The following is a 22,506-nucleotide window of genomic DNA, read 5'->3' as shown; positions in this document are numbered from 1 at the left end:
CGCTGGACGTGAAAATGATAACTGCTTCGGTCTAAAACTAGCATAAAACACTTGCATCATGCCTGGCTTCGCATAGCACTGGGTTTTTGATAGGGCCTATGGTCTTCAAGTTGGTTCAAATTGGTTCTGAAAAACGTTTAAACTGTTGCCTTTTTTGTAAAAAAAAGAAAAAAAGAAAAGAACAGAGAAAAAATCTTAATCATTATTCTTAAATTAAATATACATTTTTTAAAATACAAAGTTTTTTTTTTTTTTTTTACAAATGTCAATAAATAATTCATAAATATTATTAATATTATAATGTTATCAATATCTTTTAGGGAGCAACATGCTTTGCATAATCATCATGCTCATTATAGAATATATTGTATGTATGAATTTCTTTTTTTATGTATTTTTGACTAAAATAGGAGAAAATGAGCATCATGTCACTGACCCTCTTATGGGATGTCCCACCTTATTTTAAGGCCAGCATCCCACATGAAAGAAAAATCATCTCTTTAATATCTCACATCTTCAAACCTGAATCACAGGTGTTCCATAATCCAGTTCCTCAGGCATTAATCAAAAAGATCATACCTTAAAGTTTAATGGAAAAAGTTAAGTCTAAAAGATGTTTCAATACATCCTACGTTCCCTCTCCCAGCGATGCGTTCCCAAGTTTAATTGAATCTTCCAGCGTGCATGGCTTTGCCACTGTAACACCATCCTGCAGGGGCTAATTGAATTTCCTTCTGTATGCTTAGCTATACATTTTGAAAACTGGATCGATTTTTCCATTCCTCATAGAGCTAGGTCTTGAACAAGGTGATTAATAAGAATTGCCGTAACAAAGCCTTGCTCCATCTCTCGCCGTGAGGACAGAGTCATTTCAGCCTTTCCAGGACCATGGCTGTACATCTCTTTACGCAACTGGACTTTGTGATTTTATCTTTCTCTATCTCTCTCTCCCTCTCTCCTTAAGTGAAAAGTTTATTTTGTAAAGGGAGGAAAAGTTAGCAAGTAGTGTTTAACTGCAAAGAATAATTTATTTAATGACTAACAATACTGAGTTCAATTTACTCTTAAAACAAGTATAATGTTAACAAGTCTAAATTTCTTATATAATAATATTTTAATTTATATCTAATAATAATCTCCGTACTGGATTACCAAAATCATTATATTACTGCTACTACTACTACTACTACTACTACTACTACTACTACTGCTACTACTATATATATATATATATATATATATATATATATATATATATATATATATATATATATATATATATATATATATATATATATATATATATATATATATATATATATATATATATATATATATATATATATATATATATATATATATATATATATATATATATATATATATATATATTGCACTGTTCAAAAAGAGGAGATCACTTTTTTTTCTGCATGTTATTTTGTTTTGTGTTGGTAATCCAGCATGGATTAATTTGATCATTTCAAAAATGCACTTCATTTTAAATGTTCTGATTGACTACTATAGGTATTTATAATGGGCTTTTTAATTTATTTGTAAAATAAGGTCTGTGCTAAACATAAGTTGACGATACTTGGACGTTTCATTCTACAATATAAATTACACACACCCATATCAAAAATGCAAATTTGTATGTTTCTAATAAGTGACTAGATAAGAATGTTTGTGGTGTGAGTGTGGGGTTTACATTGTAGAACAAAATGTCCATGTGTCGTCCACTTATGTTTGTTATAAATCCTATTTTACTGATAAATTGAAAAAGCCCATTATAAAAACCCATTTTAAAATCTTGAGGGAACCAGTGTCGAATTAGTCTTCAGGGTTTTGATTTCATCCATGCACCGCTCTATTGTAGCAGACAGTGTATCTAAGGTTCCATAACAGGAAAATTGTCCTCATTGTGTGTTTGTGTAAAGTAACACAAAATTGTGTCTGGCTGCTGCATTAAGGCAATTGAAAGCAGGCCCACAGGGCAACTACAATTTTGGGAATAAAACCCGTAGCAGGAAAGCCCTTTCACTTTCCTTACTGTATCGTTTATGCCCCCTTTTCTCAGTATATGTTGCCTTAAAATGATCTGCAGATTGGGTAAATCAAGTGGTATTTTGAACAGGAAACAAAAATGCAAAACTCAAGTAATTTATTTTCACACACACACACACACACACACACACACACACACACACACACACACACACACACACACACACACACACACACACACACACACACACACACACACACACACACACACACACACACACACACACACACACACACACACACACACACACACACACACACACACACGTGTGCTTTCTCAAAAACTTCAGTTGAATGGTTGAGCTTATAAAAAACAATATTTTTTAACATTTATTTTCCCATCATGTTGTTGAAAGGGTCCAAGTTGTCCTGATAAATAATTGCAATTTATCAGAATCAAGCATTCAGAAGATATATAATCAAAAATGTTGACAGTGTTTTATGGTTTTAATTGTTGGATACAGCTGAGAACGTTAAGACAAGATTGAAATCAAAATTTTAAGGGGGGATAAAGACATTTGATGTGTTTAAAATGTAATATTATGTAATAGTTCATCTTACATGTCTACACTGTAAAATATGTTTTACCAAATTATCAATTTCAGATTATTTTCTTTTTTAAGTTATACAAGATCCAATTAGATTTTTAAAAAGAGTTAAAAATGACTTACCAGCCAACTTGTTTGTACTTATAAATTCAAGGCAGCAACTGAACTTTAAGTTGAATTAATAAAAAATAAAAAATATAAAAAATGATTTCTGCCCCCAATGCTGTTAAAAATATCTGAAGGACACTGGAGTGTGCCTTATTGTGGAAAGTGGCAAGTTTTTTTTCCTCCATTCGGAGGTTTCAGACATGACTTTTAAGTAGCCAAGCAGGAAGCACAGAATCTGAGGTCAGCACGGGCCCCAAAAGCAGTCCTCCCAAAGTGACATGTAATTGCTTAGACTGTCCACGCTGAGTGTCAAGCAAAGTGTTTGCCGGTGTGTGGGGCGGTTCACGGGTTTTGGGGGCTTGCGCTGCCCTTGTTTGGTGTTATGTGAAGTGGTGCTCCGAATTTCCGTCATTGTGTTCTAGAGAGAGTCAGTCAAGCGATCAGAGGCTGTCGGGGAAAAAAACACCCCTGGGACAGAAGCCTTGTCCTGTCGAGAGAGACAGTCATGGTCAGATAATAATGAAGACATCATTGGGGCTATAGATAGGAGTCTTACTCAGTAGAGTCTTGAAAGTGTTTAGAGATGCTCGCAGCACTAGGGGAGCAGCCATTGATTCTGCCCCAGGTTTGCCTTATTGAGGTTGGCAGACTCTGTTTCAGGATGGAATCCTAATGCTGCTCTGCCATTCAGTTCAGGATCTCTGGAAGTCATTGTGCCTTGATGTTTGATGGAGTACTCAGCAGTGAAAGATGCATGAGAATGCATTATTCTGTTTTCTGCCTGCCTTTCTAGTACTATTGAATCAGCGAGTATGCATACACTGTTTTTTGGCAAGTGTGAAACTTTATAAATCTATATTCATAATCTTGAATCAGCCAGTGATTGAGGATTAGAGTTTAATAAAAAATACTGATTCATCCAAGGGCAGATCCACCCTTCTTAGTAACAATGATAGTCGCATAATTAGATCACATAACATCCATATTTCATATCACATATTTGGGACATGCCAATTACTTGTTGAAAGGGAATAGAAACTTTTCTAGACGCGTAATATCAGATCCAAATGTCTTTCTTGGCTGGAACCCCAGAGAAAGTCACTAGACTTGTAGAGAGAAATTCACTTTAACGGCAGTCTTACATTTGAAACCATTTAGAACTCATATGAAATACACATTACAAATTAGATCTCTTTAATATCTCAATTGTTTGTTCTATACAGCAATGAGATTTAAAAGAAAATGCAAATCCCAAATGTTTCTCCTCTAGACTAGAGTAGGGTTCCCCAAATCCAGCTCTGGATTCCTGGAACTCCCCTACCTGCAATTTTTCTAGTAACTCTGAAGACCTTGACTAGCTTGTGCAGGTGTGTTTGATTATTGGAACTGAACTCTTCAGGACCGGATTTGAGGAACCTTACTCTAGGTCTACATTAATACATTTTTGTTTGAAAATGCATCTTTTCCTCTCCGTTTTTGGTCTTCTGTCCATACTGAGACTGCATTTTTATTACCAAAAACAAAGCTTTTTGAAAACACTCTCCAAAGAGGATACATTGTAGTGTGGACTGTGAAAGTCATGTGACGCATTGAACCAATAGATATCTATGTTTATACCGGTGTTGTGACTGTTATGTGCTAGTTGCTTTTTAGACCAAGCATAATAATGGTGACTCTGTGCGACCTTAAATTGGATGATAGCAAAGCATGAGAACTTTATTATGTATGTTCCGTCTGTATCTTCTCAGTGAGCTTTTATAAGGTTTTACACACGTTAAGTAAGGAGACGTTTCACTGTGAATGAGAAACTTTTGGAAAATGCTCGAAAACGCTAGTGTGGGTTAGGATAACTAACCCGTTTTCAAATGTAACCAGATTAATGTAGACGTAGCCCTAGAGTTTTAGGAGAGATCTCAATAATGCTTCAAACTGTGCTCAGATTTGCCAAGATGCCAAATGCTACAATCAAACGAGAGATCAGAGATCACTATACAAACTAGTATTTCTCGTCAAATTCTTCCAGATAACCATTTTAATTTCAAAGCTCTATAACAGAGGATCTCAACTCTGGCCCTCAAGGTCCACTTCCCTTCAGAGTTTTGCTCCAACCCTAATCAAACACACTTGACCAAGCTAATCAAGGTCTTCATGCTTACTAGAAAGGTACAGGCAAGTAAGCTTGATCAAGGTTGGAGCTAAAGTGGATCTCGAGGGCCACTAATCTCTCTTTCTGTATGTGTCAGGGTTATGTTAGGTTCTTTTCAGTTTGATTGTGTTTTTAAAGTGCAAGTATTAAAAAAATGACTGTGTAAACTACAAAAACGTGAATTTGTGAAATTTCAGGTCATGTCATGTACTTATTATGTGTTCAGTTCAGTCTATAGGCCCGTAATGTTTTTTTTTTTACAAAGTGACATCGCCAACTACTGGCCTGATATGCGTAATACAGCATGTTTAAGCGTTTATGTGGATCTGCGTGAATGGATCAATTTGACAATGTTGTCATCTGCACATGCAAAACACACAGGAAAAACTGTTCTGTCATCGTTGCCATGTAACTTTCCCCAGTTCCTTGTTAGTTTCCATAGTTCCTCATCTGTTGTCATAGTTTCTAATTAGTTACTCATCTGTTCCCAGTTCCTTTGATTAGTTTCCCTGTGTATTTAAGCCTTTAGGGTATGTTTACATGACAACGATGTACTAAAAACAGATGACGTTGTCAAAAACCCGTTCACACGAATCTGCGAAAATGACTAAAAAGGCTGTATTATGCATGCCAGGCTGGAGATGTGGCTTTGTCAGGAAACACCCCGCGAACACGTAATATGCAATTCAAATGACTGTTTCCTTTATCATTGCATTATTATATTTATTTATTTATTTATCATCTTGTACAGCACATTGGCCAACTACTGTTGTACTTATTGTGCTATATAAATACAATTTTGATTGCTTGATTGATTGATTGATTGATTGATTGATTGATTGATTGATTGATTGATTGATTGATTGATTGATTGATTGATTGATTGATTGATTGATTGATTGATTGATTGATTGATTGATTGATTGATTGATTGATTGATTGATTGATTGATGCATGCGTGAACATGTAAAACGCATGCGTGTGAAGTCACTGTTTTCACTGATTTGCGTTTTTGTTGTTTACATGGAGACGGTAAAGGTATCGTTTTCAAAATCTTTCGTTTTCAGGCCCCCAAAGCGCGGTTGTTGTGTAAATGAAGGGCCAAAATGCATTAAAAAGATGGAAAACGGTGTTGTGTAAACATACTCTAAGTTCCCTTTGTTCAGTGTTTGGTCTCATTTATGTTCATATATTTGTGCTACTCTGTTTTCCTGTCGATCTCCTGTGTGTTATGTTGTGTTATGAAGTGTTTTTGTTGGTCTCCGTTTATGCGAGGGTCAGCGTACAGTTCGCGTGACGCGAATTTCGTCATCAGAAGAGTATGTCATCAGAACCTGCTTCTGGTGGTAGCACTTTTAGCATAGCTTAGCATAGATCATTGAATCTGATTAGACCGTTAGCATCTCGCTCAAAAAAATTACCAATTTAAACCTTGACGGTCTAAGCTGAATGGAGATCATTCAGAATCCTGGAGATCAGCGGAATGGACTCAAAAACGGTAAAACTCAACTGTTTAACTCTAGGGGAGTTGGAAAATGAGCCTATTTTCCCCAAAATTGGAGTGGTCCTTTAAACCGTTACAGCATGTAAAAACATCTTTAATTTGCATCTATTGTTATTTCTCTTAATGAATTTGAGAAACACAGACAAATCTGATATTTCAGTGAAACCTGAGACTTCAATGAAGTCTTTTGAACTATAAAAGATCAACCACCAAGCTGTGCTATTTTCCTGGCTGTAAAATCACTTGCATGTAAATCAATCAAACAAGCAAATCGATCACACTCAGCACTCAGCATATGACAGTACAATCTCCCAGAAAGCCATGGAAGCACAACAATTCTTGCAAAACAAGGCAGAATGCCATTAAACATCAATAATTAAAAGTTATGTATGACACGAGCGATAGAAATATATCACCCCAGCCACAAAGAGCTTTTCTTTCGCTTATTGTGTTCAGTTATGTTACATTTCTTGGCCTGGTTCCTGACTACAATAATTCTGTCATCTGCTGCATTTAGTGATTAAATCTAAGTGGTGCACGTCTGAACATAATTTGGATCGGTAGTCTAGTGTGTGTAGACAAATTGTGACATGTGACTGACTGTAGCACATATGGTGCCACCGTGAACACTCTCACCCCCTGCTGGAAATCAGTCACACTGCACCGCTTGATACCCTTGACAGTAGAATCGGATGCTATGTTGACATTTGTTGCCAACATTGACTGTTTTTGACACAAACTAGTGTCCAATCATAAAGTCAGCAACAGCTGCCGCAGTCTTCATAGCATATTTGCCCCAATATTCTGCCAAAAAAAAACAGTGGCTTAACAACCTCGAACAGCTGCTCAGTTGTGTTACATGAGAGAATGTGCCTTTGCTGGAATGCACTACGTCTGATTGTTTTTGCTGGAATTTTGTATAAATATTAACATCTAAAATTACAGCCCTCTAAAGGAGAGCACCTAAATTCATGTTCTTTTACTGAGCCTACATGCTAAAAATAAAAATTCATAAACAAAATGATTCTTTTAGCAGATCTTAAACAATATTTATGTGGTTGGTCGGCTGCATTCTCATAACAACCAAATGTACTTAGGGAACAAAGTTAACGGCCCACTCTAGCAAGAAGCTAATATTATTAGGCTGTGGAGATCACTGCACTGCAGTACAGCTTTTGTGTTTTCTGCCTGAGTTTTATCCGCTGAATACAAAGGGAACTGCTGCTTTCAACCCTGATGCAAGGATTACAGAAGAAACCTTTTTACCTTCACACCTCAACAGCATCGACTAATGTTCACACGTTTATTTGCTCTCTGTCTCTAACATTATGAGAATGTAGCCTCTTGCAACCTTTGAGACAGTGATGTTTTAAAGTGTTATTCGCCTTGCCTTGTTATCCACACGTAAAACTGAATATGTTTGAAAAGGGAGTTTCTTTCTGTTGCATTGTGTTGCTCCCAGCTCTTTCCCTTTATTTGGATAACCGGTGGAATAGTTCACCTAAAAATGAAAAAGTTGTCATCATTTACTCACCCTCATATCGTTCCATGACTTTGAGAATGTACTGAATAAACCCACCCTAAGCTCATTAAAATATGCAAATCTTATCCAATCCTAGCCGTGGGTTTACTTCCAAGTCTTCAGTGCGGCATGCCCATCAAAACCGATCGTTTTTCAGAGAGATTCAAAACCAAGGCAGAAAATAGCCTATTACTTATTCATAATGATGTTTTTGAATGTAAAAACCACGCAAATGTCTTAAGTTGACCTTAGACAACAGTATAAAAAAAAAAAAAGAAGCCAGTTCATGACACCTTTAAGGTGACAGTCACATTGTACTTACTGGGTAATATTAATTAACTATATGTAATTAATATAGAGTTACAGTTAGGGTTAGGGTTTGGTTTGTGGGTTAGTTACTTGTAGTTATGCACAATTTGCTATTATTACTAGCATGGGCGACATTTGATTCTTGAATTGGGGGGGGGGGGGCAATACTTTTTTTGTTTGTTTTTTTGTACCTGCATCAGCAAAGTATTCGCAGAAATTTTAAGCAAACTAGTTTAAGTTTTTTCCTTCTCTTTTATTTAGGCTACTCCTTTAGCCTATTTAATAATTTTCTTAACTTTATCACTGTAAAATTACGCACTCGAAATGTGAATCATTGTTTGTCCATCTGTGATAAAGAAAAATGTCACTTCGCAATATTGAAAATATTAGCATCTTAAACCATGAGGGTGAGCCAGTGGATATCATATCGCAATCATATTGAGTTATGCCGGTGAAGAAATCTCAAACGCCAGTCAATTATTCACTACAGAAACTGAAAGTAAAAACTAACCGAGCTTATGGCATCTGACGCTGCATTAACGGCGCATATTCTCTTATGATGAATGATTAATCTAATTTATTTTCTTAATATTTCACCTGTGGCCCATTGTGAAAAAAATCGTATTTTCGTGAATCGAGAAGTATTTTGTGTTAAAACTTTTTTTTTTAAATGAGGAGTAAGCTAATCTAACTAATCTTTAATATCCTTGCTGCGCATCGGTTATGAGCTGTGAAATATTACGGGGCAAATTAATTGTAATATTAATTTAGTAAAAGTAGCCTAATCATAATAATAATTTTATATGACTTGCATGCCCGTCCACTACTCCACTGTGAAGGGCTAAACAGTGTCCAAAGGCACGACATCAGGCACGTCTCTCCTGTCTCATGGTGTTTCTCGCCGTGTGTTTTCAGTCGGCGCAAGCGAGAACAATTTCTTTCACACGATGTGGTGTTCATCGGCACAATCATGAATAACTTAAAGAGGTTGCCATTTACTAGACTTTAGACTAGCTTGACTCTCTGAACAGTGAGTTTTTCTTTCTTTTGCTCTGAATGGGCCATTCATGTGGATTTAGATCTCTCTCAGAACGCTCGCTGGAGGCCTGACTTGCTCCAACTTGCCGGAGCTGACAGCTCACATCAGGAAACTCCATGACTACAATAAATATGCCCCCAAACCCCCCAATGTCACCCATGATTACTGTAGTAAGTACATGTAGTAATGTGTAACTATGTCACCTTAAATTAAAGTGTTACCAACATTTTTTTTTAAAGATATTTCACGGTTTTAAAGACAGGATTTATGGACCAATGGATCACCTGCTTTCCCATGTTGAATTTATTTTAATTGCAATTCCACTTATTCAAGTTCGAGTGCCTGTGGGCAGTGGCCAAGTGGCGTGAATTTGCACAATAAGGGTGAAGGTGACAAATTGATATTTGGATCCTGTATATTCCTGTAACATCATTATAGGATGTGTGTTTGATTAGAACACGTTGGATTATTTTTCTTAAAGTCAGCATAACATGAAAATTCCAAATACATACATTTCGCAAACAAATGAGATTTCAGTTCAAACAAATGAATATTTAAATATTAAATTACTTATCGTGAATGATCCACCCATGCATATGTTTCAACTCTTTCTGACCTCGTAATTTTTAATCAGAATGTTTTAGCTGGAACTTCTCACAACAAAATTCTCTCTGGTGATGAATGAAGGACTTTGTTTAAACCCGCTTCTACAAGCATTTTTGAGTGCAACATTTACATCTCAAATTGCGTCGAATCAAGTCCTTGCGCATTTTTTTCTCCTTCAATAGCACTCGGAGGCACCTCAAAATACTCAAGCACCATGCCTCTTATAAAATCGACTTGTTTCATTAAATGGAATGCTGCTTTCACTGTGAAATCTGTTGTCAATTTTAGGCCCAATTGTTGAGTAAATTATGTATTTGAGTAAAAGAAGTAAACACTAAAATAAAGGAGAATTCTTTATCCCACAGGCCGTTCTCTTCATGCTGATTTACTATGCAGGAATGAAGGAGTGTAAACACAGTGTTGTTTTCATTATCTGTGGTCAGCTGGTGCTGTGTCAGCCTGGAACCTCTTACTGTATATATGTGATATGGGATGAATCGGGCTCTAATTGAGACGATTTACAATTCTCTTTCTTTCTGTTCTCCTGCAGAAAAGCCGATGCCACAGGGGCCTCCTGGCGGTATATTTGGCATCTTGGGAGTGGTGGCTGTTGGCGGCCTGATTGTAGGAGTGGTGGTCACAATATGTATGGTGTACAGAAGAGGACAGAAGCCCCGTACAGAAACAGACAACGATCTGTAAGTACTTCACTCACAGGTGACAATGATTGTGGACACTTTTTGCAATGGCCAATTTTGTCCCCACCACTTAATGCAATGGCTTGCACTGCTGCAGGAATATATCTACAACACAGGGGAAGCATCGAGCAGAAGTTTCATTTAATTTGTGTGATTTTACTGAAAAGAAATCTGGAAACAAATCTGTCCATGCTGCTTATCTAATGTACATACACTGACAAACAGCTGAAATCCTGGTTTATAATAAAACTACCAATAATAATAAACATAGTAATAAATGTGTATTGGGGCTTTAGATAAAATTATTTTGGGGCATTTTTCTAATCATATGTTTTGTCTGTATTTCAGTTTTGACTTGGAGATAGGGTTGGGTGATATAGAAAAAATTTACCTCAATATTGATCAAAATTTTGATTATATTACACACACACACACACACACACACACACACACACACACACACACACACACACACACACACACACACACACACACACACACACACACACACACACACACACACACACACACACACAAACGTCTGGTTCGACTCTCCATAGACGTAATGGTTTTTATACTGTACAAACTGTATATTCTATCCCCTTACACTTACCCTACCCCTAAACCTACCCATCACACAAAACTTTCTGCATTTTTGTTCAAAAAAACTCATTCTGTATGATTTATAAGCTTGTTTCCTCATGGGGACCTCAATTTAGTCCACATGAGTCTGGTTGAGTCCACATGAGTCTACATTCAGGTTGAAGTTCCCACTGGGATAGAAAAACATGAACACGCACGCACATGCACATACTATATATATATATATATATATATATATATATATATATATATATATATATATATATATATATATATATATATATATATATATATATATATATATATATATACATACACACCGATCAGGCATAACATTATGACCAGTGACAGGTGAAGTGAATAACACTGATTATCTCTACATCACGGCACCTGTTAGTGGGTGGGATATATTTGGCAGAAAGTGAATATTTTGTCCTCAAAGTTAATGTGTTAGAAGCAGGAAAAATGGGTAAGTGTAAAGATTTGAGCGAGTTTGACAAGGGTCAAATTGTGATGGTTAGACGACTGGGTCAGAGCATCTCCAAAACTGCAGCTTTTGTGGGGTGTTCCCGGTCTGCAGTGGTAAGTATCTATCAAAAGTGGTCCAAGGAAGGAACAGTGGTGAACCGGTGACAGGGTCATGGGCGGCCAAGGCTCATTGATGCACGTGGGGAGCGAAGGCTGGCCAATGTGGTCCGATCAAACAGACGCGCTACTGTAGATCAAATTGCTCAATAAGTTAATGCTGGTTCTGATAGAAAGGTGTCAGAATACACAGTGCATCACAGTTTCTTGCGTATGGGGCAGCATAGCCGCAGACCAGTCAGGGTGCCCATGCTAACCACTGCCGAAAGTGCCAAAAGTGGGCACATGAGCATCAGAACTGGACCACGGAGCAATAGAAGATGGTGGCCTGGTCTGATGAATTAGCCGGCTGAGGCAGTGTGTTCTGCTAGGGAACCTTGGGTCCTGCCATCCATGTGGATGTTACTTTGACACGGACCACCTACCTAAGCATTGTTGCAGACCATGTACACCCTTTCATGGAAACGGTATTCCCTGGTGGCTGTTGCAGCACAACAACGAGTTTGAGGTGTTGACTTGGCCTCCAAATTCCCCAGATCTCAATACAATCGAGAATCTGTGGGATGTGCTGAACAAACCAATCCAAGTCCGATCCATGGAGGCCCCACCTCGCAAATTACAGGACATAAAGGATCTGCTGATAATATCTTGGTGCTAGATACCACAGGACACCTTCAGGGGTCTAGGGGAGTCCATGCCTCGACGGATCAGGACTGATTTGGCAGCAAAAAGGGGTACCAACACAGTAGCTCCACAGTATTAGGTCATAATGTTATGCCTGATCTGTGTGTGTGTGTGTATATATATATATATATATATACACAGATCTATTTTGAAACCATGTCTTTTTGTTTAGTTTTTTTTGTCCCTTCCGTTGCTATGATCATAACTGTCAATTATCGTATTTTCGGATTCAAAACAACATTTAAATACAATTGTCAATCCAGAAACTTTTTAGTATGTAGCTGTGTTTGAAAGCAGCCATCTCTCTCAGTATCATAGCTGTGACATGTACTTACTGTCTTTATAAGTGAATCTTTTAACATTATTACTGTATACATGATATTATGGAAGCATGTTTCCACCACAGAATAAAAAAAGGTTATTGTGACTTTTCTTTTCAATTCTTTTTTTTCTTCTCGCAATTGCTAGAAACAAAGTTAGAATTGCTTGGTATACAGTAAACTTGCAATTGAGAGATAAATGGTCAGACTTGTGAGACAAAACAATCAAAGTCACAAGTTTTTTATTTGTTATACTGTAGCGAAATGTTATATCTTCAGCAAAGATGTTGCAACATTATTGCTAATATTCAATGTGTCGTCCAGTTCTCCTTGGAAATGACCAAGTACCCTCATGTATCCATACATCAAATTTTTCTATTTAACAAAACAGCAAAAAAATGCATTTTCAATTATTTTGTGGATAACCTTAATTAACTTTTATTAATGCAGACTGCTTTTGAGGGTTGAAGATAGAGAAGGTTGAAACAGTAATGCAGAGCCTGTCACTGTCACTAAGAAGATTTACACTCCAGAAATGCCAGCGACCCAGCTGGAGTGAACATTTAAGACTGTCTCTGAAAGTAGGCCTATTACTCTGCATATCATCTTGACGGGCTTCTGGGTACCTTAATGAAAGAACAACCTTCAATACTTTGGGGTCATCACACTTAAAATATCCTAGAAAGAAGCATTTATGAATGCATCTCTCATTTTACTGTTAGTGGATGCACTTGATTGCTTAAGAGCATGTTACCTATTTGTTAAAGAGGCTTCCTGATTGCTATGTAGACCTGATTTGTCCATTTCTTAGTTTGAGAGACAGGTGTTTCAATCAGGGCTGATTGCAGGAGGCACATCAGATTAGCACCAGAGCCTGTCAAAGCCCAAAGCATGCCAGATAAACAGAACACTTGACAGCCGGCGGTTTTAAGCGCACACTTCAAGGCTACATGGGAACTTGGAAAGACCAAAAACTTTGGCCCTGGTGATCTACATGATTACCAGTATCTGGTTGAGAAGGTTATTGTTATGATAAGTTAGGGTTCTGGGCCACGTTTCCCAAAAACATAATAAGAAAATACTGTACAAATGATCTTAGAATTACTGTTTCCCAAAAGCATTGTAACTGAAGAAGTTCTTAAAAAGTTGTTGTATCTCTACAAATGATCTGGAGTAATCATAGAGTGCTGAGTTGACAGAAATATATTAGGAAACTGCAAATTTACATCTTATATTATTACATTTAAAATGATTGTATTTACTTTTAAGTCAGTAATTAAATGATTAATACAATTATTAAATTCATGCATAAAATACATGCAAATAAACAAATAAGTACACAGATAAATACTATACTATTTATCTTATAAAACAAATATTATTATATTTATTTTAGTATAAAAAAAAGTCTAAAAATAAAAAAAGACATACCTAACAAGCTATCTTTATAAGATAATAAGAATAAAACATTTTAAAGGTTAAATCTAACCAAATTAAAGGGCTAGTTCACCCAAAAATGAAAATTCTGTCATTAATTACTTACCCTCATGTCGTTCGAGGAATCGGCGAGAATAGTTTTTGTGCGCAAAAAAACCCTAAATAACGACTTATATAGTGATGACTGAATTCTTAACACCGCATCATGAAGCTTTGAAGCGTTATGAATCAGCGAGTCGAATCATGATTCGGATCGCGTGTCAAACCGCTGAATCGACTGACTGATTCATAACGCTTCGAAGCTTCATGCTGCAGTGTTTTGAAATCGGTCATCACTTTATAAGTCCTTATTTTTATTTATTTTTTTGCACAAAAACTATTCTGGTCGATTCATAAAATTATTGTAGAACCACTGTAGTGAGATGGACTTTGTAACGACGTCTTTAGTACCTTTTATGGGTCTTGAGAGTGTAAAGTACATTTTGCCAATGGAGAACTAACCCTTTAAGTTAAAGGTTTATGCTACAAAAATGTATGCAATTTTCAAGTCAGTTTGTCTTTAGATAACAGAAAAAAAGCAACAACAAAAAAAGTACTGATCAAGAGAATGGGCCCTATCACACACCTTACGCAATATGGCGCCAGGTGTTTTGCTAGTTTCATGCTTACGCATTTATCAATGTCCTGAGTCACATTATTTAAAGTATTAGTTCACTTCAAAATGAAAATTTCCTGATAATTTACCCACCTTCATCTCATCCAAGATGTTCATGTCTTTCTTTCTTCAGTCGATATTTTTTTTAGTTTTTCAAGAAAAACATTCAAGGATTTTTATTCACATAATGGACTTCAATGGCAACCAACGGGTTGAAGGTCCAAATCAATGCAGTTTCAAAGGACTTCGAAGGGCTACAGAGGCTCTGCACGATCCCAGCCGAGGAATAGGGTCTTATCTAGCGAAACCATTGGCCATTTTCTAAAAAAAATTTACATTTATATACTTTTTAACCTCAAATGCGCGACTTTGGTGTTGTTATTCTTCACTGCGTATGACGTCATCATGTCAGAAAGGTAACACGCAGTGTGTTACACCCATGACTCATTACAAGACTAGGTACAACCCTTTTGGACCATTGCGTCTGCCTTTTTTCCGTCGTTAAATTAGCAAAAGTAGATTCAGACACGCCCTAAGTGCTCCTGTGTCGTGTGCTTTAAAATAGGGCCCTTTGATTTTTTTTCAGTGCTTTCGGTCAACGATCTTATCAGTAGATGTATCAATATAAATTTTATAGGCAGTTTTTATAGGCAGATTAGCAATATTGCACATTCTTACAGTATTTAAAGCTACACTGTGTAACTTTTTTAGTCTATTCTTAGCTAAAAACACTTAGTTATTTCAAAAATATATGTGCTCATTAATGTATATTTACTTCTTTCAAGTAATAAAGTATTCTCGTAAGTTTATAATATGCCATTGAAAATACATAAGGTAATGGGATCTAACGGTGGTCGCCATGTTGCCCCTCCATCTTGAAAGTACATTAGCCAAAGAGGGACATACCCGTAAATTCAAGCTTCGCTTTTCGCGTTTTAAACGGTTTTAATACTCGATGGCACTGTACAAAATTCTCTGCCTCGCGCATGTGCGCGTCAACTTGTTCAGACTTGTCTGGTGCATGTGCAGAGTGTTTTCATCTCAGCAGCGTCCAGTAACAGAGTTATACGGAGTTTTCCTGGCTTGTTTATTCCTCAAAAGTCTGTTTTTCCTTGTGTGGTATTTCTGTGCGTTAATAACTCCGTAAGTAATAATAGTTATTGTCATTGTAGATGTGTTTCAGAGTGTGTCATTAGAGTGTGTCGCGTAATTCAGTTGATGTCACCTCAGAAGTATTTTTGTGTCAACATACAATAGCGTAATGCTCACCTATTTGAATAATCATTCAGTTATTTTGTTATCAACAATGTTTATTCGTTTATAGAAAATATTTGCTTGTAATGTATGTTGATGGAAATATGTATCAGGTCTGATCGGCATATTAACAATTGTTAAACAGAGCGCACTGCAGTGTTAACGTTAAAGCGGCGCACACACTTTTGTAACCGGACACCGCTTGTTAGCAGCGGCAGCTCCGCTCCTTTTAATGCAACTGCATTTAGCGCCTATATATGGTACAATAAGCTCTGGTTTACGGTTACATTATACAAATGTAACTTATAAGTATAGTTATACAGTTCTTAACTGTGTATGTATATTTACCATCCTTATTTGTTCTCTCACAGAAACCACATTTATGTACATATCCACGCAAACCTGTTTATGCCTTGCAATTGGATGACTGAATAAACATTACTATCATCAAAGTTCACTCTGGATTAGCTGCAGTTCTTTCTAGCCGAATAATTAGGCCAGTTGAGTTCCAAATATCCCACAGGCACCGTGTCGAATGTGGACGAGGTCGTCCACATGTTAATCTTGGACTAAATCGGCCACCGTAGGAGTTGAAACGAAATCGGAATTGAGAGGAACAGAAACTAAAATTCCATGGATGGTCATATACCTTTTCACCACTAGATGGGGGAAAATATCACACAGTGTAGCTTTAAGATATTAAATTATATAAATAAAGCAGTTCCCTTTCAGTCAGTAACATTCGACGTTACGTTAGAAGACTGGCGAAATGGGATCTCATTACGTCAGTTGTTCCGACGTAACGTCTCTGTTCCGTCCTTCAGGGAACGAGGGTTACATATGTAACCGAGACGTTCTGACAGCAGATGGTGAATCAATCAGCAATATATGCATCATATAACAATGTTGTAACACTGACTTCTGACCTGATGTGGTCCAGGGTAACTCAGTCACAATATTTCCTACTGTAATTTGTTAGGCCGAGACTGCCGAAACATATTGCACAGGACTTGCAACCCTTTCCCAGCTAAATATTCCCTCTGAGACCCTTCTTAAAATGCTCAATGAGCAGGCCAAAATCCAATGTGGCCACTGCCCTCATAAAAAAATATAAACTGCAGGAGATGAATGTGTGGACATATGGCTTTCTTCACTGCCATACGGAGAAGTGAACACCCTTATGCTTCCAAAATGGGTCACATTACCAACTTCTTTAATCATGCTTCACAAAACCATTGAATCATAGGCACTAATATCACTTTCAACCCATACTGAGACACTTGGATCAGCAAAAGCACCATATTACAGTTTATCCCCATTTAACTTGTGATTTTTAAAGTTAGTGGTAATCTGTCCTTCTGAGAGGATAATTAATCCCTCGCAGGAGAGTGTTGGCTTCTGTCCTTCATGGGAATATCGCCTTGGCAAACCAGTGTGAGGGTGCATGAAATCTGGCACAGGATCCACCTGAGTTCTTAATTATATCCGTGATGAAATTATGATGCTCATTTGAGAGGCCCTCTCTGAATCCATGCCATTTCATTTTGTGAATTATTTTGGTTTGGAAGCAGAATTAGGCATCATTTGCTCTAAAGAGAGCTGGTCTGTTCAACTGCGCGAAGTATCTCAAACATTCCAGTTATTCAAGGACACTTGGATTTAATGACATGCACTTAATGTCTGGACTTTTCAATAAAAAAAAGAAAAGAAAAAAAAAACATCCATACTGTGACTTGAAAACACTTCTTCTATGATGGACGTTTTGTTTACATTCATTCAAAAAATAATCTAAATTATTCAACTGTCCTGAGGGGAGGAAAGTCTCATTAAAATAATGAATCTATTGAAAAGAAAAAAAAATATTACAAATTTAGCTATAATCCTTAATTATTTATTTTAAAAACAATATTTTAACGAACCTCCTTCGCTGCTTATTAATATTTGAAAAAAATAAATAATAATCTGACAAATAATACAACAAAAGAGTAAAGAAAAGCCTCATTAAAATAATTAAACTTGAAAAGAAGAAAATATTTTATTAATTTTGGGCATAATCCTTTATTATAATTTTTTTATATTTTAGCAAACCTGCTTCACTGTTTAAAAGATAATTTCTATATATGTAGGCTATACTGGGTGTAACAGAACAGGTTAACAAGCTTTAATGTTCAATAAAAAAGGTTTAATACTGTACATTATTGCAGTATCTCCATTCCCAGTCTCTCTGAACAAAGCCCCTCCCTCCGAAAAGTCCAGGGTGCTCTGATTGGGCAGCTGACCCAGTGTGTTGTGATTGGTCAAACACCTCAAGCATGTGTCGGAAATGTAACGCCCCTTACCATAATGCTGCGTTCACACCGAAAGCGACTAGAGCGTCAAATTCGCGTCTATCATGTCTAGTTGGACGCTTGAACATTTTAAATCCACTCGTGCGTCCACAGCGAATTGGACACGCGTATAAATCGAGCGTTTGAAGCTTAATAGACGCGCGTTCAAGACGCTCTAGGAGCTGCGCCTGGATGACGGCCGCTTTCAGCGGTACTTCCGCCTGTCCCGCACCTAAGTTCAGACTTGCCAAGTTCGACTCGGGAGAACGAACTCCCGAGGACGGGAGGACACAAGTCCGGTACTCTGCTAATGGAACAGCAGTGTTCTTGATAGCGTCACTCAGCTTGCTCTCAGTCCTGTAGGTATATTTTAGTCTACAATAAAACAAATATGTCATAAAACACCAGTCTGCCTCTTTTAATTTTCATTAAAACAAATATTAAACATTAATAGCCAAACAAATGTGGTTCAGGCAACGCATACCTTGATATATACCTTATACCTTGAATAAATGTGCATATATATGATTATCACTGTAATAAAATTAAATATGACATAAAAGACAATCCAGTCTCTTTTTGTTAAATGTCAGTTTATGTGTGATCAATAATACCCATTGTAAAAGTATAAGTAAAAGGTATGTGTAACGAGTTACTCCACTGGAGGCAAGTTGAAGGACCCATGTGCAGTACTTTATTCCAAACAAAACATAAATCAAAACAAGGACTTGGCATTAACCATAACGAAACTCACCGACAGCGGGTTACAACATTCAATACTTGACAAAAACACATGGCAAACATGAGGGCTTAAATACACACACAGACTAATGACAAGACAAGTGACACCTGTGAACAGTGATGAGACAATGAACCAATGACAGGACAAGACACAAGATCACATGAGGGCATGGGATTCACAAGACACTGAAACATGACAAAACCAGGAAGTGCACGACAAGACTGTGAACATGACAAACTCAAACATAAACAGAACCAAGAACAATGAACATGAACCAACACCAAAACACCCTGTGACAGATCCCCCCCTCTATGGGCGGCCCCTGACGCCCAAACAATACCATAACACCCATGGCCTAACCGAGAGTCTTAACAAAAAGTCTTGGGGGGCGGTCTTGGGGGAGGGATGGTGGGCCAGGCCCGTGCAGGGGCTCCGGACCCAGACATGACCTGGACGGGCCTGGGAGCGTGGGCGGACCTGGACCCTGGGGCGTGGGCGGACCAGGACCCTGTGGCGTGGGCGGACCTGGACCCTGTGGCGTGGGCGGACCTGGACCCTGTGGCGTGGGCGGACCTGGACCCTGAGGCGTGGGCGGACCTGGACCCTGAGGCGTGGGCGGACCTGGACCCTGTGGCGTGGGCGGACCTGGACCCTCAGGCGTGGGCGGACCTGGACCCTCAGGCGTGGGAGGACCTGGACCCTCAGGCGTGGGAGGACCTGGACCCTCAGGCGTGGGTGGCCATGGCGGCAACGGCAGTTCACCGGGCCATGGCGGCAACGGGAGTTCATCAGGCCATGGCGGCAACGGCAGTTCACCGGGCCATGGCGGTAACGGCAGTTCATCAGGCCATGGCGGTAACGGGAGTTCATCAGGCCACAGAGGCGGGGCCTTCATGGCCTCCCTGTACCCCTTGCCCCCCCCCAAAATTTTCTTGGGCGGGACAGCGGGGCCGTGGGCTGGAGCCTGGACGGGGCCGTGGGCTGGAGCCTGGACGGGGCCTTGGGCTGGAGCCTGGACGGGGCCTTGGGCTGGAGCCTGGACGGGGCCTTGGGCTGGAGCCTGGACGGGGCCTTGGGCTGGAGCCTGGACGGGGCCTTGGGCTGGAGCCTGGACGGGGCCTTGGGCTGGAGCCTGGACGGGGCCTTGGGCTGGAGCCTGGACGTGGGCTGGAGCATGGACGTGGGCTGGGCTCACTGGGGTGGAGAGTACTGTGGGAACGTGGAGCTCCTCATCCCCCGCTCCCACAGTAAAAGATGAGCCACTCAACTGAAGTGCATAGTCAATATACTTGGCCAATGACCAGTGGATCATGCCTCCAGGAAGTCTGGAGCTAATAGGCTTATTCAAACCAAAACAAAAAATGTCTTTAAGCGCCACGTCATTAAAATCAACTAAGTGACAGAGTCCACAAAATTCCTCCACGTAGTTTTCAATGGCTTGATTCTCCTGGCGTAGATGAAGCAAGCAGCAACTGCTGGGTCCATTTTGTAGGTCAAGTATTCTGTAACGAGTTACTCCACTGGAGGCAAGTTGAAGGACCCATGTGCAGTACTTTATTCCAAACAAAACATAAATATTAACATAAATCAAAACAAGGACTTGGCATTAACCATAACGAAACTCACCGACAGCGGGTTACAACATTCAATACTTGACAAAAACACATGGCAAACATGAGGGCTTAAATACACACACAGACTAATGACAAGACAAGTGACACCTGTGAACAGTGATGAGACAATGAACCAATGACAGGACAAGACACAAGATCACATGAGGGCATGGGATTCACATGACACTGAAACATGACAAAACCAGGAAGTGCACGACAAGACTGTGAACATGACAAACTCAAACATAAACAGAACCAAGAACAATGAACAATGAACATGAACCAACACCAAAACACCCTGTGACAGTATGAGAAGCTATTCAATAAATAAAGCAAACAATTCAGTCAAACAAAGTCAGCGCTAGTAGGCTACAACGGTAAAGTTAAATAGCCTAAAAAAATTAAGTTAGGAAACTTCACTTTGCCCTCAGCCAAAACGATTTGCCAGGGAACAAATGATAGATTCATGAGACCAAAGATCGCCCGTTAGATCTGGAATCTTGCAACTCCGAAAATGCCAGATACAATTTTCAAAAAGGTGCTCTTTTTATAAATAAACTCCAGATTTGAGCTTTAAACAACTACATTCTCGCCTGAAAAAAGTCTTAAAACGACATTTTGTGACACAATAACAGTAGCAGGGTTTTGGATCTCATCCGCTATTGACTTACCATTCGTTTATCACGTCACTTCACCACGTGGCAGCAACAAGCAGCACGTGGCGCGAACCAACGCCAAAGTTTCGATTTTTTCAACTCTGGCGTCAGACGCGAATTCGCGTCAAACGCGTGAATGCACAAAAAGCACCAAATAAAATCACTTGCGCAAGACGCTCAAATCATGTCTTTCGTGTGAACTGGACGCACGAATGAGGCAAAACAATGTCCATCGCGCCACGCTAAACACGTCTATCGTGCCGCAGGACCTCCAGACGCTGATCAACGCGTCATTACATTGACTTAACATGGAAATCGCTCCAGACGCTCTATTCGCATTCGGTGTGAACGCAGCATAAGGCTTTTAAAGCCTTTTTAAAAACTGTAAACACACAGTTATAATGTCTTCAGTATTAACGTATCAGTTCAAGCCTGAGTCAGATTCTGAAAATGTGTGTATGATCAAGCAGATTGACCAAACTTGAACAGAACGTTTCACAGTGGTATGTTTTTATATTGTAATTATCTTACCTTTCAGATGTATAGTGACAACATGAAATATAGTTTAAAAACATTCTGAAATGTATAGTTCTAATTAATTTAGGTGTGGAAGCTGGTAAAATGCACTGTACACAAGCTAACTTTTAGGTTCTACTCAGGAACAGCGTTATACATGAATTTTAACCACCGATTCCTAAATTCCGCCATTTTCGCAAAGCCAATTAAGGGATTTTGCTTTTGTATTAAAACACCCTGTCTCAATGACATGGCGACAATACAGTTTAATGAAGCTTTATCTTTTTATGTACGTAGCCTATGCCTTTGGGTGGGCATTATGCTAAAATGTCAAATCGTGTCGTAGACATTTGAGAAAGTAATATATGGACTTCAATCAGCGTTTAGGCAGGTCTAGATCAGTGTTCTTTGTTATAGAATAAATCCCTTTGTGGGAAACTATGAACTTTGTAAATTTGCAGATATATGCACAAACAGATTTGAAAAGAATTTTGAAAGAATGTGTCCTTTCAAATCAGTCAACCAACATGCAAAAAAAAAAAAAAACAAGATTCCTGCAGATCCTCATCAAGG

General features: G+C 38.5%; 1 protein-coding gene across 5 annotated transcripts in view; it reads left to right on the top strand.

The window, feature by feature from the left end:
- nectin1b (nectin cell adhesion molecule 1b) overlaps positions 1 to 22,506 on the top strand; it is a 313,306-nt gene that overhangs the window by 213,424 nt on the left and 77,376 nt on the right. For all 5 annotated transcript variants that reach the window (XR_013817234.1, XM_079825765.1, XM_079825763.1 and 2 more), the window contains exon 6: positions 10,394 to 10,541. Coding sequence is in view for 4 of the 5 variants with exons in the window: in XM_079825765.1 (XP_079681891.1) it covers positions 10,394 to 10,541 (148 nt within the window). In the remaining variant the exon portion in view is untranslated. The remainder of the gene's footprint in view (positions 1 to 10,393; positions 10,542 to 22,506) is intronic.

Source organism: Gobio gobio (genome assembly GCF_949357685.1).
Source record: "Gobio gobio genome assembly, chromosome: 9".
NCBI lineage: Eukaryota > Metazoa > Chordata > Actinopteri > Cypriniformes > Gobionidae > Gobio > Gobio gobio.
Note: the sequence above shows the minus strand (reverse complement) of the source record. Positions and strands in the feature narration are given on the sequence as shown.